Below are 18007 nucleotides of genomic sequence, written 5' to 3'. Positions count from 1 at the left end.
AGCACGTGTGTTCTCCCAAGCTGGACTCAGTAGACCAAAGATCAGGTCCCTTAAGCTGCTTTTCTAAGGCAAGAAAAGCTTACAAGTTGTCACGTTGGTCAGAACAAACGGGTTCTGTTTTAGGCCCTGCAGTGGGGCCTGAGAATAGGTTGTGCTCAGTGGGACGACAACTGAGAGATTGCTAAAAGAGGTTTCTTTTCTTTAAGGAATATCATGCTCACCAAAGCTCATGGCTGGAAGAACACTTGTGAGTTTGTGGTCCACTCATTATGAAAAATTAATGTATAAAGTCCTTTTTATTTGGCATTTGAAAAATACAATTCTATTTGAAGGAATATTCTGCTTTATACAGGCAAAAACTATGACTGTAAAATATTAATGAGCAGATGTAGAAAATTGGAACAGCAATAAATTGAAGAATTAACAGTGCATATCATGTGCCGAGAGATGGGAACTGAGATATATATATTTCATAATACCTCAATGGAAATTCTTAGTCATTTTACATGAATTACAAAAATCCTTTCATCAGCCCAATAGAAACCTCAAGTGTAGGATCATTAGAAATTGAACCCATTGTACTGATCGTTAGAGTTGTCCAATTGGACTTGGATCAATCCCTCCAACTCTGGAGGAGTTCAAGAATATCCAAGCAAACAGTTAATGCCTCAATATGTTCGCTGGACAAAAACAGTGCAAGACAATAACACACATGTTGTGTGCGAATGCAGCAAAGTAAATTTATGTGCTTACTTGATGTCAATATATTTCAGAAAGCTCTGGAAGATCTAGGCACAATTAAAGCAGCTCAGTGTGGAGAATTTACCAAGTCTTTTCAAAGTTGGAGGGAGCAAACTTGGCAATAGAATAGTTTCTTGTAATTGAAAATGCCATAGTAACATCTACCAAAGGAATGTTGTAATGCTTGTAAAGAAGTTTCAGTAAATGAGAACTGCTGCTTTCAGACTGAATGTGTTTCATGTCAAAAAAGATGTCCAAAGCCTCAAGTTGGATGCAAGCGTCAGTATTACTCTAGATGAGTGTCTTTCCACACTTTGCTCAGACACGCATCTAGAGCGATTGGGAGGAGCCTCTTGACATTTGTTTCCTCTGCTGGTCTCTTTGTACAATGGCAGAAGAAATTGAGGGAGACTTGGCTTTATTTACTGAAGCAAGAGAACATTGTCATCAAGCAGTTCTGGTCTGTGTCTGGATCTACCGGATAATCCAAAGAAGTTCTGAGTTTGTTGAGTTCCACGACCTACTCCAGGTGCTGTGCGCTGACAAGTGTTGCTTTCGATGTTATCTTATTCTCACCCAAACCCAGTTTGATGACTCGCATTGGTGCCTGCATCTCTTGCCAGGACACCAAATTTTCCAAGTTCTTCAACTCTAGCGTCTGCTGCTTTGGATGCGTTGTACACACATTGAAGGCTTGAGATCTGAAACGCGCAGTGCTAAACACACCACAAGACTTCTTGATGTGCCCTAAATGTGTGACCACCATAGACTTTGCAGGTAATCCAGTCGCCCCAACACTCAAATCTCGTTTGGTCTGAAAGCACTATGACTTGTTAGTAATTGTGCCTCCGCATTTGAAGTTAAAAGTATTATCCTCAAAATAGTACAAAAACCCTAAAGATTAACTGAATTCATGAACATGAGATGTGAATGACCATCCAACAGTTTGCCACGTTTAAAAGAAAATCCATGTAGTCAAAGTAGTGAAAAGACAGGGCTCATGGCCTTTTCTTATTAACTCTACAAAGGCTGCATATTTTGGGGACAAGGATTGAGTGAGCAGAGCAAGTTATCTCCTTCCAAATATTTGGAATGTGCTTGTGGGTTTTTTCCTCTCTTTCGGTGCCTTTTATCGACCTTTAGCGGTCTCCACTGTATCGCTAGTCTGCACACTGCAGAGGTTATCAACACCTGTGCTAGTCATGCAAGGCAGATCGTCTCGCCGCCTGCTGATACACAGGCTTGATAAATGTTGGAAAATGCTGTGGTCTCAAGATGGATCAAGAGCTGCTGGTGGTGCTGCTGCAGCAGAGGGTGGAGAATCATGGCATAAGCCAGACACACTTGGGTGAACAACTACGCCTGATACGTATAATTTACAGCCTGGCACTCGCTGTAGGGGAATTGGATTAGCTGCTGGCACAGAAAGAGGATTATAAATGTTTGACTTTAAATGTGCTTCTGAAAGATGAATTAACAATAGCCTTCTTATCCGTATTTTCTTTCCTCGTGGAAATATGAATTACTAAGCTGTAATATAATATTCACTTTGTTGAGTATATAGTGTCAGTGTGGGAATTGGAAAAGTGCCGAGCAGAAAGTCAAATCCATTCCTCATAGATGTGCCTGTCGTTAAGTTTGGGCTTAACGACAGTAGCATAATTACTAATAACCTCTTTCAGACTGTTGTTTGGCGCTTTGTCAGCAGTGACGGAAAACCCACAATGACTCTGTTTTCCTCCTTCAACAGGCTTTGCCATGGCCTGTTCTGATAGGCAGAAGTGGTTACATTCCATAAATGGCCATCGAAGCACGGCGCACAACACAGATAAGCATCGAGAGTCTCCAAAACCGTCTCCGTACAGTGAACACACAAATGAGCCGACGCTATTATCGGAATGCATTTGTGTAGGCGGAACACTGTAAAACGCAGGCCTGCACGGATGCTGCAATCTGCCGAGGCCAGTCAGTTCGAAAAGGCTGGCTTGTGGATGTGAGCACCAAAAATGACACATCAACTCTCATCTATTTTTAACCCACTGAATTTCCTTCCAATGTTCCCATCCTTTCAGAGGAAGTTGCCAGGGAGTGTGGTGAGAGAGAGATGAAAAAAAAAAGCTGAGGTGATATCTAATTACTCTGAATTGATTCATCCTCCTACGTCTCTTCAATGCACCCACACACTCTGACATAATGAAATACAAGGAAGGCTTGTTTCTGTTTGCAATAAATACTTTAAGTCTAGCTGCTCCTATTTATAGAGTCAAAGGGAACCCTTTACAGGTTGACTCTTGAAACCTGCAGTCACAGAGCGTAAACACCGTATGTGGGTGGCAAGCTTGATCTGATTAGGGCTTTTCTTAGCTACTTCAAAGGATAGGGCGGTAAAAAAAAGAGAAAAATTACAATCCAGAATCTAAAAAGTCACTTCCTCACCCTGTAGATAGAAATCATTATGAGCGCCCAAGATAAGATTTTTAGAACAATATAGAGGCTTGGAAACCACCTTAAATGCATTACTTTAGATAAAGAGCTGACTTTTCTGTTGCGCCAACATTCTCTACCAATCAATAAAAACTTCAGCGTTGTGATAAAAATTTTTTTCAAGCTTTCAGCTTAGATTTTCTTGCATGTTTTTGACCACATGTCAAAGCCCTTAAATATGACATATATCAGACATATTTCTATTAGCCCAACGCTTTTCAAATTTCAGATTTGGTAAGCGGACCTGGTCTACAATTTAATTTTATGTCACATTTAGCTGAGGCGCAACCAACAGTCACATGGGGAAAAAAAACAGCTTAGCAAGCTTCTATAACTATTAGACCCAGGGACATTAATGTGCTCATTTCAATTAGATAATTACATAGATTGGAATGCATGAAAAATTTTGAAGCAATTAATCACATTTATTCCCTTTTTGTTTGCATACAAAAAAACGTATAAATGTTTCTGGTACAGCAAACAACAGCGATGGATGACAAAGTTGCTTCTCTCTACCCAAAGGGGTTCGTTTTTGTTTCAAAATACAAACTGATGGGATGCTGGAAAAGTCTTGCTGTGTGCCAGTTGTACTAAAAGGACCTAGACTATCAGCAAAGCTATTCAAACCTAAAATACCACCTCAATCAAAACACGTTGCATTAGCATCCCTTATGTCACTTAATTTCTTGAGACATAAGTTAATCAAGGTAAGTGTTTCTTGTGAATTATAGGGTTCATTATTTAGTTTAAAAAGAGTCAATTGTAGGCATAAAGTGTCATTTCTTTTACATTCAAGTTGAAAGCAAATGTATGAAGGTGAATTCCTGGAAACTGTCTGGAAATGTGTCAATGTTAGAGGAAGTTTGGTATTTAAAAAAAAATTCCAAACTTGTTTTCTATCAAAGTGAAAGTGAAACCAAATGAACTTGTTTTCACATCAAAGAAGGGTGTGCCAGCATGTGACTGGAATTGCCAACTCACCTGTTTTTTTCCAGTTCATTGTGTGTTGACCTGCAGAAAAAACATAAAGAAAGAATACATAAGGAGTCAGTGGAGAGTTCTGCACAGAGAGTGAAATACAGACTTTCCATTTTCAGAAAAAACCTAATACAGTCCTGAACATAATCTCAAGAGCGAGGGAGAAAGGAAGGGACAAAGTATTGACATTTTGCATAAAAAGATTACAAGGGCAGCTTCAAAATGCAAAAAGATAAAAACAGGAACAAAAAAACAAGCCATTATGTGTTAGAACATGGGAGGTTGCTGAGCCAAGGCTGTACAGGTTTGAGACAATAATAGTTATTTTAGATTTCCTAAAAGACACACAGGGTTACATTAGTAAACCCCGGGTGTCCTTTATTTGTTCTGTTTCTTGCTACCATTTCTTTCTTTTTTTTCCATTCTGAGGCTCAACTTACAACCTCGTTACGATCCAGCAGCACAAACACTTGTAACTTTTCCCTCTGGTCTTAAGACTTCAATCAGGAAAGTATGCAAAAGAACATCCACTTGTAATCTGAGAATAGGTATATAAAGGTCAACAAACACAAGCTAAGATTTGGGATGTGAAAACTAGTCAAGACACTAATAAATTCTGCATACTGAAGACCTTACATGAACAAATATTAACATGACATCCAGGCATTCACTGCAGCATCATAAAGCCTCTTACTGAACAACACACAACAGACCTCTTTGAGGACGAGTGTGACATTGAAGGCACTTATGTTTCCTCTGAGTAGAGCATTAGAGTGTGTGTGCATGTGGGCACACACACACACACACACAGCAGCTGCAGCATCCAGGGTTCAGTCCTCTGTTAATAATGCGAAGTGAATCAGCTGATGCCTGAGAGTGTGTTTGTATGGAAACAAACTGAAAGGAGTCCAGGCCTCCTCCTGATTCCTAAATTGCCAACTTCCCTCGACACGCAAACTACACCCTGCCTTCTCTGAATGAGGCTCGGGTTCATGAATGCAGCATGACGGGTAGAGTGACACTGTGACTCATTCTTGGAATCCATTTTTTTCTTTTGTTTGATTATAGTATGTTTTTTTTTTCCATTTATTTAGATGCGAATAAACAAAACGGTAAGAACAGAAGTCATACGTTGCCTGGAAGGAAAAAAAAATAATCATATTCCGGAATTTCCTTTGGTCTTGGATGCTGCGCAGCTGGAAGAAATTATACTATTACGGTAGTTTTTGGGTCTTTTTGTACACTTTTTATGATGCGTAATGGTGGCAACAAAGATTTGGGAGCAGCTGATTAGAATCTCAAAAGCCTCGAATAACACCTGAACTACGAGCCCAAATGCCATAGGAGTTTAAAGCCAGGATTCGTGGATGCAGGACGGGACCAAAGAGCAGAAGGAGGAGGAGGAAATTTAAACCATCTCTTTTAGGACCGAAACTATCGTGACTAATCAATTATAGAAATAATCACCACCAAATTTAGTCATCGATGAATTGTCAACTGGAGTATACAGACTCTAAAAGCGGCCACTTGATGAAAGAACAACACAGTCAGCGCAGAAGTTTCGACAAAACCGCACAAAGATATACACTTTTTGCATTTAAGAAGAAAAACCTTCTTTGTGTGTAAATATGTTCAGTCGTACACTAAAGGACTGCTTTGTTGCCGCATTTTTCCCCCCCTTATTTATAAATATAGTTTAATTTTAATTGTTTGCTTATTTGTATCTTTTAATGCATCTCTAACGCTATGTCAAATGAAAAGCCTGCAAAATGTGCCAATATTTTTATCCAATTAATCAATTAATCGTCAGAATATTCTATAACATATTGCTAAAATAATCATCGGCGGCAGCCCTAATGTCTTCCATCCATCCATCCATCCAACGGGTGAGGATTATATCCTCGACTCCAACGTCTCTCTGCCCGGCTTTCCTAACATACCGCCAGACAGAGATTTAGAGAGGAGCGGCAAAAGCAAATGAGGTGGATTAGTAGTGCTTGCAAACAACTGGGAGTGTCATCTAAGACGCGTCGCTGTGGAATATCATATCCACTGCCTGGAAATTGATTTGTTCCCATGTCATGACAGTGATATAGCCGCAGTGTGCAGTTAGAAGCCTTTGCAGATTCGCTGCAAGACTGACTGCTACTGGAGATCCTTCCTTCCCTCAGCATCACCATCCACAACGACTCTTCGAAGAAACTTGGATGACATGAGGTGCAACAATATTTAATTTCCCTTCAGGGTAAATAAAGTGTTTTGGATTTGAATTGAACTGAACTTTTTCCACTTTCTTTCACAATTCTGGACCAGGCACCCATCCATACAGGTCAGGAAAGAGAAGCAGCCAAGAGGCTTGTTGCAGAGATCCTGAAATTGTTGTCTTTCACAAATCGAGTCTGTATGGAAGCACATCAAGAAGAAAGCCATAGAAAAGTTTCTGAAGCTGTTCAGAGTTCTTGGGAAGAAAAATTCAGGTTGCGGCGAGGCCGCTGATAAAGTCTCTGGATGTGCAAATCAGGTAGAGACACAACTCAAAAGACCTTCCGCCAAAAGTGCTTAACTACTAAGGCAGGACACTCATATTTTTGCTTGTAAAATTACTTCACAAACCACAAATTGTTTTTCTGAAATATAACGGTAATTCGCTACTTTGTGTTGGTATTCCATTGCAGAGAATCCCTCAAAACAAACATTGATGTTTGAGGCCGTAATATTACAATTTTTTTTTTTTTTTTAACGGTCAGAGTGAAATATTTTCCTTCTCTTTACAATAGAATAATAAGGCCTTTGTAGTTACCATTGTGCTCAAGTGACAGACTGCACACGTCAACATCTACGACAAGTAAAAGGAGCGGCAACATACTTTAGTCACTGATAAGCTGCTAATAGTTGTTTACTTGAAACTCTCTTAAGTACCTGAATTAAAGGTTTCCATTTGCATCAACTATATCTCAGTGGTCATGCTTGGAAACTCCCAACTCCAAGACATTCAGTCAAACAGATCAGAATCAAAAATAAGTTAATCTTGCCAAACGTTTTCAGAAAAATTCCACTTTTAAAATGGGACCAGATCAGCAGATGTGTGTATCAGTGAGTCCGCCAAACAGAAGACGAATGAATGCGTGTAATTTTTTTTTTTTCATCATATGAGTCAATAGTTGTCAGCAGCATTTGGGTTGCTTAGTAACCCTCATCCCCTTTTAGCTGGACAATTAAAACTTTATTGTTTGTTTTTGTTTTGTTTGTTGTTTTTTTTTACAAAAAACAAAGTTGCTTGTTTTCAGCTGATTACTGCTCTTTTATGAATAAAGACCAGTGTTTTCACAGGACATAAACACATTATAGGAGCAATTACAGCATGTCAAGGGGAGCAGCTTCCATTCTGTTAAAACATTCATCAAAACAGGACGCTTATGTAAACTGAAAATTATGTTCGAAAAATAATTTGGACGACCGAGCATTAGGGTCTGACTAAGAGTTGGTTTTTCCAATATTACGGGAATAAAATCATAGAACTGGTAAGATAAAGACATACTTTAGTTATCAAGATCTGATTTGACTTGGTCATCTAGTTTATCATTCTTTCTTCCAAATAGGCAGAGTGATTTGTACAATTGTGTCAAAGTCCTGCTGCTGATAATAATTTGATGCTTATGTGTTAAAAGATTAAACATGTCCAATTTGTAAAACTGACACCAAAAGTATAACTTTACAAGATGCTCAACTTTTCATATTTTAACATCTTCTTAGTTTTTGTTTTGGAGCTACTATAAAATTGCTACTTCATTACGACTTTATTCTGGTAATACTGTAAGCGTTCTCTCGTATTATTTAGTCTTTACTGTCACGCAACTTTTTCCTTGTGTTATTACAACTTAATCTCATAAAAGTATGACTTTTGTGTATTCTGGTAACATTATGAATTTATTCTCTAATCACTAAAAATTTTTCCTCATATTATATTCTCATAAAATCATTTTATTTTGTCGTACGACTTTATTCTTGGATTATTGTGACTTTATGTGTTGTGACTTAATTTTAGTATAATTTCAACTTTATTCTTGTATTATCGTGACTGTATTCTCGTAATACTATGAGTTTATTCCCTTATGACATTTTTCTCTTAATATTATAACTTTTCTAGCTTAATTTTTTTCTCATCCCGGCCCTAATATTCGACCGTAAGTATCCACTGCAAAAATCTAATCAAGTAACTTTAGTCACTCGTGTGTATGTGTCCACCAGCCCTGACCCAAAAATCATCCAACACGGACAGCCACAGCATATCTAAGTGTGGCCTCTTATTTAAAGAAAACAATCAAAGTTAGATTCCTTTCTCACAGGGATTTATAATCAGAAACCATTTTCCTGCATCCTGACTGACAATATCTGAATCTTCAGTGCATGACAACAAAAGCAGCAGAGATTATAAAGTGGCTCCAGGGCAGACATAACAGCACCAGGCGTCCTCCTGCGTTCTTGTAAGTGTGCGTGCATGTGTGCGAGTGCGCACGCCCGTAGAGTGGGTCAGCGAGATAAAGCATCCCTGCTATAAACGGCAGGCGAGAGAGGACAGAGTCAGATAAGCCTGTGGCTTTAAGCCTCAACCCGCCACCGAGGAGGCAAACGAAACTGGAGAGCAAACGAAATGTGCAAGATGAATTTGAATTGTACATTTTAGAAAGAATATTAGAACTGCAGCTGACAGTCGTTTGAGTAACCGGTCACTCTGACGCTTAATCAAGTCATCGAATACGAGAAATGACACACTCTGCTGATTTTTCATTTGCCCACTTAAGCATAGTTTTTATAAAATTTTACAAGTATGTAAGAAATTAAGACAAGTAAATCACTCAATTCCTTTTTTTTTTATGAGAAAATAAGTATTTCATTGCTTAAATGCAACATCGCAGCATGCCTTTAGCATGTGCTTGATTATTTGTAGCAAAGGATGCAACTAGAGCTAAATAAATGTAAGGTAAATACTTAAATAAGCCCTTTTCTGCATCACTTAACACCAATACAACGTAGGGCTGTTCTACGTTTTCAATTAACAAATTAATAGTTGCACAGCAAATGGTGTTCAATATGACAATTTTACAAAGTTTGAACCAGGTGCAGCTTATACTATGATACTTGAGGAGCTTTAGGTAGAAAATATATACAGACATTTTTTTTTTATCTTGAATGAAAATTTATAGACCTTTGTATAATTACTGCTCTGATTGTGACGTTTTTCTCAGCAAAATGCCTTTTTTTGGGTATGTGTACTCCAGCTAACGATTAATCGATTGCTAAATTAGTTGATAATTACGTCAATAATCGATTAATCGCAATCGTTTCCGCCCTACAGTGTACGCTATCAACCTTTCCAAGAGGACAACCTAACCATGCTACTGCTTTAGGGGAGGGAAAAACAATAATTTGAAGAATGAGATGTAGCTATATTATGACGGTCCATTACAGCTCCAGGTCATCAGTGAAATAAACATACATTCTGTGCTATTTATATACAAAACAGCCCTGATGAGTCAGGTCGTGGACAAAGGGCATTTTCACTGTCCTTCTGTTGACACTTGCAGGCTGGGAGTGATCTATCAAGTGTTAAAACAGAGTCCACACGAAGGTCAGGGAATGAGTTTTCAGAGCGCAGCATCGCATCCTAACAAGGTGAGCAAGTGTTACTCCCTCTATCTGTCAACAGTCATAAAATTACAGAAAATCCCAATTCAATTTAACGGGAGGCACTGCTGCAGTTTGAAGTAGGGCTTAGACGAAAAATGGAACTAATTGTGATTAATCAAATATTGAAATAATCATCAACTAATTTAGTAATTGATTAATTGTTACCTGGAGAGGACAGACTCTAAAAAGGGTCACTTGCTGAAAGACAAACACAGTCAGAGCAGTAATTAAGTCAGAACTATGCAAGTCTTTCATTTACGATGCAAACATTTAACCTTGAGATCCTCAAGCGTCGCCTGGTTCAAATTGTGTAAAAGAAATCTCCTAATAAGCCCCCTTTTCCTATCCATCTATTATCGCAAAACATGATCAACGGATTAGTAGGCAGTATTTTTTAGCTGCAGATGCATCCTTTGCTACAAATGATCAAGGAAACACTAAAAGAAATTACATTGCGGGCAATAACATTTTTATCTTCTCATGTAAAAAGGTATTTGAATTGTATGCTTATTTGCATTTTTGTGTATTTCTGATATTGTGTAAAAAAGCTTAAGTGGTTAAATGAAAATCTTGCAGAATGTGCCACATTTTTTATCAGATGAATCAATTAATCGTCAGAATTGTTTACTAAAATAAATGTTCTTTGTAGCCCTAGTGTGGCTGCAAAGACACACTAGGGCTCAAGACAGGAATAAAGTGAGCTCCATCACAATATGCAGCTCTAAATGGTATTAGGTAGACAGCATGTTGATCTAGACTGACCTATGAAAATATCTTCACGGAGAATATTTTCTAGAGTGTTCCTCGCTTTGAAGAACGCAATTTTTGCTCGGTACTGATATTTTATTTCCACCAACAACTGATTTTGTCACTTCATCACAACCGCGCCAACTAAATACAACTTAAAGGGCAAATTGTGTTGAGGCATTCCTACATATGTCTGGGTTTGGGTTTTTTTTTCATCCTGAATGCCTTAAATAGGGCCGCAGACTTCTGATCATGACTGTTGCCATGCAGAGAGAGGCAGCGTTCCGTGATCGTGACAAATAACGTGCAACTCCTGTTTGTGGCCCCGTTCTCACGTCAATATTAAAAGGCTCAGAAGGCAATCGGAGGGGGAGCTCATGTTTGATGTGGGACTGTTAATAGGCAGCGTTACATACGTATGTAAGCAGGAGGAGAGGATGTAATATCTGCAGGAAGGGTGGTCGTGGAAGCGGGAGTTGACATGGAAGATTCATTTCTGCATCCAGCTACAGGCTCATGTCTTGGAGCCTGGAACTAGACATGAGTTACGCTAACAGTTTAAGGTCCTTATAATGAAGCATTGTTTTTTCTTTCTGCCTGGAACATCCTCAGCGCTGCCTCTCCCCTACATGTTACTTCACACAGCATGTTAGCTAGCTGAAAGAAAGTAACTACCCTAACCCTAACCCTTGCCAACAACAAAATTTTTTTCCTAAAGCTAACACCATAAGTAGCAAGAGAGGACACTATGTCAGTGGTGAGTAGATGGTAACTAACAGCTAACATTAGCATTAGCTCGACAGCAGGGCATAATTAAAATTAAAACGACAGTAAATGAATGTTACCAACGCTTACTTTAGCTGTTATAAGCAATATGTGATATTATTTAGCAGTGATTGGAATAATAATTTGCTTTTATGATTCATTAGTTTATACATTTCTGTTTTAGTTTTATTTATTTTTTGACAGGGTGAATCAATCAGGTTTCATGTAGCTGATACTGATTTAGGGTTTCCGTCGAGGTTTGACTCGAAAGAAATAAAAACAGTTTGGCAGGTTAGACGAAGTCAGTAGATTCTAATACAACTAAAAACAAATGTGTTAAGACTATTCCTGCTTTTGTAAATGAGCTTATGACTATGTGATTTTTATTGGCCATAAAGTAATAAAGAACTGTTGGTTTTGCTGATTTGTCACTATTGGACGTCACAATCAGGGTTAAACTGTCTGATTCCGATCATTGGCTGACTGACCGATGAGATTTTTATAACCATGCGGGGTCCACATGATTCAGTGTTAGAGCAGGCGCACCATATACAGAGGTTACACCGTCCTATGTCCAGGTAATTTTACTTATATAGCAACAAGGCAATTCAAAGTGCTTGTTTCAGATCTTTTTTTTTTTTTACATGTCTTCCCCTTTCTCTCTCTGCCCTCCTTCCTGTCTTTCTACTGTTGAATAAAGGCCACTAGCACCACAGAAACCAAAGAAAAACTAACAAAAAAAATGTTTTGTTTCATTCCACATCAATCACAAACTGACCCCTGCTCAGTAAGAACCTTACTGGGAATCTTACCTAAATAAAGTCAAGGGTGGGACAGTTACAGAAAAACTAGAGGTTTCTCAGGCTGTAGGTATAATATTCTTTGTAATAAGCGCATTAAATTCATTCATTATTATTACATTCAATTATTATAGCTGTAACTGGTGCTATGTCGTTTTACTTTTGCAGCAGTGCTTATTAATGGTGCTTTCCTGCTTTACTTTTAAACTGATTGTTATACTTTAAGGATTACGCCTATGTAACTAAGAACGTATGTGGTAGCTGTACAGAGTGATCAGATCTAAGGTTACGTTTTCCTTGTTAGTCCTTCACAGGCAAATCGCGTGACCATAAAGGAACTAGCAGCGAGTTTGTCTTTAAGTGAAAGAGAAACTAAGAACGTTAGGTAATCTACCAAACATGTATGAGCACTAATATTAATACAAGAAAAATAAACAAAAGTCCTTTTAAAATGATGACTGAAGATTTAGACATTATTCAAAATAACGCTGCAACATTGTTACTTCTGAGCTCACATTTATCAAGATCTCTAATCTGGATCAGAAAGTCAGTTTGACAATCAGCTGATGAAACGCTGCTTACATCACACGTGCCTTCCTATGAGTACTTACAAATTACTCTATACTTATTACGCGCTATGCTACATTTCCCAGCAAAAAAAAAGAAGAAAAAAAAGCCAGAAGCCAACAAAGATGATATTCTTACCTGTTGTGGTTGCTGCTGAACTTTTTATTTCGGAACTTCCTTTGCCTCTGGTAGTTTGTGCTCTGGTTTAAAGGGAAGGTCGAAGCATATCCATGTTCGCACTCTGAGGACAGAAAACCAACGGTTGTAACTGACAGCCACGGCTCCACACACACACACACAAAACCTGCTCCCGAGGCACTTTTTCACAGTCAGTTTAAAATATATTAACACATGTCACCTCTTTCTCTTCTTTCTATGTACTCCGCTGCCTCCAGTAACCGCTGGATATTTATTAGCTGGACATCGGTCATTCTTCTCTGAGGCTTTCTGCCGTTAACGTTGAACTTCGCAAACGGCAAGAACGCTCGGTTTTAAAATTTATTTATTTACGGAAGACAGTACTGCATCTAATGGAACTGGCTGAAAAAATACACCTTACTGACCGATACAGAGCTTTTCTTACGAGCTCTAATAAAAAAGATGACACAAAAAGTCCAATCTTCCCGAGCTAGCAAGCTACTACTAACAACCAGCAGTTCTTAAATCTTGTTAGAAAATGTTAGTATCAAAGGAATATTTTTTCTAGGAAACAGGATGTCATTTTTTGTTTGCTTTTTTTTTTTACAAAAAGAGGTGTGAATAGAAAAGTGTCCCTAAATAAGCCAGAACCCAGCAAAGCGTCTGCTGCTCGTTTCTTCTCCTCTCCTGTTTGTTTACCTAGCCGCTCAGCTGGGAGGCGGGAACTAAGGAGGGGTTTGAGTGAGGTAGGGTGGTTTAAACGCGGTGTATTCTGGGACATTGAGTATTTTTAGTGCATTTGCTTTACGCTATCATTTCAAGTTACAAGTTGGACTTCTTCTAAGTAAAATTAACAATATGTATTTAGATATATTTTATTACACTTACAATAAAAAATATCGTAAATATTTGTTATCATAATTTGATAGTACAAATTGAGATAAGGGAGTAGGATTAAATAAGCATTCACTTCTTCCTATTCTTTTTTCAAACACAACAGTAGTACGCTAATTATTTTTTTCTTGGCTTTGTGTCTACATGTTTCTGCTTTACTAGATTTTTAAGAAAAAAAACTTGTTTGAAATAAATGAATAGAAAATGAATTTAGATGCTTTATGAAGTTCTATTGTAAATCACAATTTCACTAAAATAAAACATATGAACAAGATTACAAGATTAACAAGCACAGTATGGAGCACCAAAAGTGACAAATTCTGATAAACAATGGATGTTGCATATGTACATAAAAATAACATTGGAGGTACATGCATTAAAATGAGAAAATAAATTAAGCTCTACATATTTTAAGGCATTTATCATAAATGCATTTAATATGTGAATTTATTAATGAAAAAAAAATATGGTAGTTATAATTGAAATCTCCTTATGGGACCTAATTATTAGTTTAGTTTACGATTCTCACAGTCATGAGATGTGCATCATGAAATAATTTGCAGTGAGTAGATGTGAGCGTTGATGAGGTTATTAAAGACAACACAATAAATCAGATGTTAGGATACCTATTCTTTGCCTAAGTTTTAAGCTACATTCCAATTCTGACATTTATTGATGTTTTTTAAAATCCACATGTTAAATTATAGATTATTTATTTTAAATGTCACCACTTTTTATAAATTATATAACAAAACACGTATTACATAACATTATTTACTGGATTTTGGCTCTTTGGCACGCTATACCTTTGGATATGAAAGTTTGCTTTTGGAAGGATTAATTTTATCTAATTTATCTAAATAATAATTTACAACAAGTATCAAATCAAAGAGAAAAACTGATCATGGTGTGTTGTTGCATTAGTAATAAACGACATCTAAAGAGACTCCTATATAATAGCGTTAGTTATGACTGAGCAATGAGGATTAAAAGAAAAAGTACTCTAAGTCCCAGACTTCACCGGGGCGGTGGGAGTGTTTTTCTCGGCTTAAGCCAGGCCCAGCAACACATGACATCACAGACGAGCACAAGCCTAATTGGCGGATGACTTTGACGGACGCGGAGGGCTTAACCCGCAGCTGACCAACCGCGGCAGAGATTTGCGCCATGTGGAAAGCACTGCAACACGCCCCCAAATAGCAGGAAGCAAACAATTGAGAGAAGAGCTGTCTCAAGCGAGGTGATGAAAATTCCCACGTTACAAGTGGGGTAAAAGTGCCTTCTCATGTGCGCAGCCCTGGAATTATTAATATTTCTGCGCTGAACGCCAAGCGACTCTTGTAGACTCGCGCTAAAATGCAAAGGCATGTCCAACAAATCATGCCCGATTATAAGGATATGATATTATATTTTACAATATGCATTGTTCCTACTGTATTATTAATTTATTAAACGCCACCAGATTACCACCATAAAGGCCTGAGTCTTCGTGCATGTCGAGATTTGCCGTCTGCAGAAAGTCTCATAACTTATTTATAGTTGCAAAAACGCTTACGAGATGGGGAATCTGACACGTCAAGCCCAGAATTACACGTTCTGTAAAACTCACTTCCATTCACTGCGTATTAAAAACAACAACAACTCTGTTTTTGCCATATATGGCCCCCTGAAGAGTCTGCGGGGGCACAATGACATCATCCAAAACTGAGCCCCGGAGGACGCCGCAATGTGATCAGATTTTATTAGAACATTCATACACACCTAAACATCATCGGGGTCTATGTTGTACTTTAACTGTGCTGCAGGGAAAATTACTGATCCCTGTTTTTCAGAGTTGCAGAGGCACACAGTGACGATGCTGCTGCGGATAACACACAGAAACAGTCTAAACACGATTCAAAGCACGCAATCCCCCCACCCCCCTTCATTTACTAACGCAATGATTAAATCGCATGTATTGTCCGTGCAAACCTGCCCCAGGCTGTGCTTATTGCAGACAGTGGTGCACGAGTTGCATGAACTCAGCCCTTTGTTGTCTGAGACTGTTGACAATGAGGTGATTTTTTTTGTCCTCCTGAAATTCAGATGAAAAATGTAAAGGGATAAAAAAAAAATGCAGCAGAGATCAACTCACTTCCGTCCTTGCGCTCGGCGCTCTCCACAATCCTTGCAGCATCCAGTAGCATCTGAACGTTTTTCAGGAAAGTGATCTGCTCCATGTGGGAGTCTTTGGAGTTGAAGACGTCATTGAAAGCGCAGCTGGACATGTCGAAATCTTGCTGATCCAAGAGGGATGCTTCCGAATCAAAGAAGAAGTCGTCACTCTTCAAACTTCGTCTTTGCCTCTCAGTTTTGGCCATTTTTCCTTCTCTTCTTCTTCGTCTTCTTTTCTTTCTTTCTTTCCTCTCTCTGGAGTTTTAGCGCTTTCTAACGACGTGCAGAGCGCTGAAAGCAGTGCGGTGCGGCAGCAGGAAGCAGTTGGCGTTGCTCTTGTTAGATGGTTTCTCGTTTCTTTCTTTCTGTTTTTTTTATGAATGCAGGGTGTTTAATGTGGCCAATGTCAGTGGATGCTGGTGCATGGGAAAGAGGAGGAGGGCGGCCCCTCGGTGTCTGAGGAGTCCGCACGGTCCCTGTGCTCGCCCTCTGGAATTGCCTGGGATTTTTTTTAAAAGCAAATTTTCAGGACTGTACAATAATAATAGTATGGAACAAGTCTGGTTTTATTAGCGTCACGCCAGCAGCTTCAGTGACAGAAGTGAATTATTGATCACTTCTGTCACTATTTAGATAATAGCAACAAGCCAGTTTAGTAGCTTTTGTGGTTATTTGGTTGCATGGACGAAATTAGCACATTTTATTCTCCACACCCCCTGAAGCTTTTAACATTTGCTACATTGCCACCACCATAAAAAAGGAAGGACTTCTAAGGACCGTTTAAGGGAAAAGTATGAATTTAAAAATGTTAAAATTCAGAACCACAAGAAAAACCTTTGTGAGTGAGTGGGTGCGGCGAAGCTGTGGAATGGAAATGAATTGAGTAATGTTCAAACAGTTTCAAATGTCATTTGAGATCATCATTGTGTACCAATTTGAGAAATAATTAGTGGCATTACAGCTATCAATCTTCATATTACAACTAAATAATGTTGCTGACTTTATACAACAACATTATAGTGTGTCGCTATAGGTAGAATTTCAACATGTTAAAAATTATATTTACAGACTATCGACTCATTTCCTTGAGCCGATAGTCCATCTTTTGTTCATTCAAAAGATGAACTAAAGAAGTTAAAGCACACATTTAAAAGATTCCCGATTTACATTTTTTTTCTATGAATGACAGTAATTAAGAAGAAAAAAAATTTCTTTACATGTTTTAGGAAGGTGTTTTTACTCCACAAAATATTTGTACAGAAAATAAAAGTCAGATACTTTTGAAATTTCAGTGTGAAATTATCCACTGCAATAAAAGATTAGTGTATTTATAAAGAATAATAAATAAAAAAAAGATTTCTAATAGAGGTGCCGGTGAATGCAAATTATGTATAACATAATTTATTGCTTTCTGATTTATAATGAAATTCCTCATGTGAGCCTTTCTTACCTTACATGTACATAAAACCACATACTTACGTTTATATTTACGTATGTTGTTTGGAGTACATGCAAACAACACGTGGCAGGTTGGATGTGAGTTGAGATAAATCTGCTTTGATGGGTTGGAAGACTATTTTATTGTATATTTCTATGGATCATATTTTAGAGTATGAACAACAGGCTGCAGGACTGGTGGAACAAACATATAAGTACAGACTAAGTGCAGAGGCCATGCCTGTATTTTCTTTTCTTCTCATCATTAGTGTCGGTAGTGTTACTTGGTGTTTTTGTGCCTTTGAAACACATGCCAAACCTAACATGACTAGTCCTGACAAAAGACTAGGCCTTGACAGAGGAGCACAAAGATGTCACTGTAGCATCAGATGCACCTGTATCCGACAAAAAAAAAAGTCACTCAGAGGTGCGTTTGCTTTCCTTGATCTCGTGCCATTTCCAGTAGACCTTTTGATGGGTTGCCGCATTGGGGTCCATTTTGACACAGAACATGTTGAGGCACAGCCCTGTATTAAGCCCTGACAAGCCACCCTAACCACCTCCCCACCCACTTCAACCCAACCTCCTACCCCTGCTCTCCTTTGCCACTTCAA

At 38.3% G+C, this 18007-nt stretch overlaps 1 protein-coding gene across 2 annotated transcripts in view; it reads right to left on the bottom strand.

Annotated features, from left to right (window-relative positions):
• Nucleotides 1–16387, bottom strand: part of mxi1 (max interactor 1, dimerization protein) — a 38042-nt gene extending 21655 nt beyond the window's left edge. Inside the window, exons 1-3 of one of the 2 annotated variants that reach the window (XM_044114547.1) lie at nucleotides 15937–16387; nucleotides 12909–13011; nucleotides 4207–4236 (exon numbers count right to left, since the gene is read on the bottom strand). In XM_044114547.1, coding sequence (XP_043970482.1) covers nucleotides 4207–4236; nucleotides 12909–13011; nucleotides 15937–16162 — 359 coding nt within the window. In that variant the 5' untranslated portion in view covers nucleotides 16163–16387. Of the gene's footprint in view, nucleotides 1–4206; nucleotides 4237–12908; nucleotides 13012–13128; nucleotides 13621–15936 lie in introns of those variants that run through there. The other variant, XM_044114548.1, reaches the window with a different exon arrangement.
• Between the last annotated feature and the right edge of the window lie 1620 nt (nucleotides 16388–18007).

Source organism: Gambusia affinis, linkage group LG04 (assembly GCF_019740435.1).
Source record: "Gambusia affinis linkage group LG04, SWU_Gaff_1.0, whole genome shotgun sequence".
In the NCBI taxonomy this organism is placed as follows: Eukaryota; Metazoa; Chordata; class Actinopteri; order Cyprinodontiformes; family Poeciliidae; genus Gambusia; species Gambusia affinis.
Note: the sequence above shows the minus strand (reverse complement) of the source record. Positions and strands in the feature narration are given on the sequence as shown.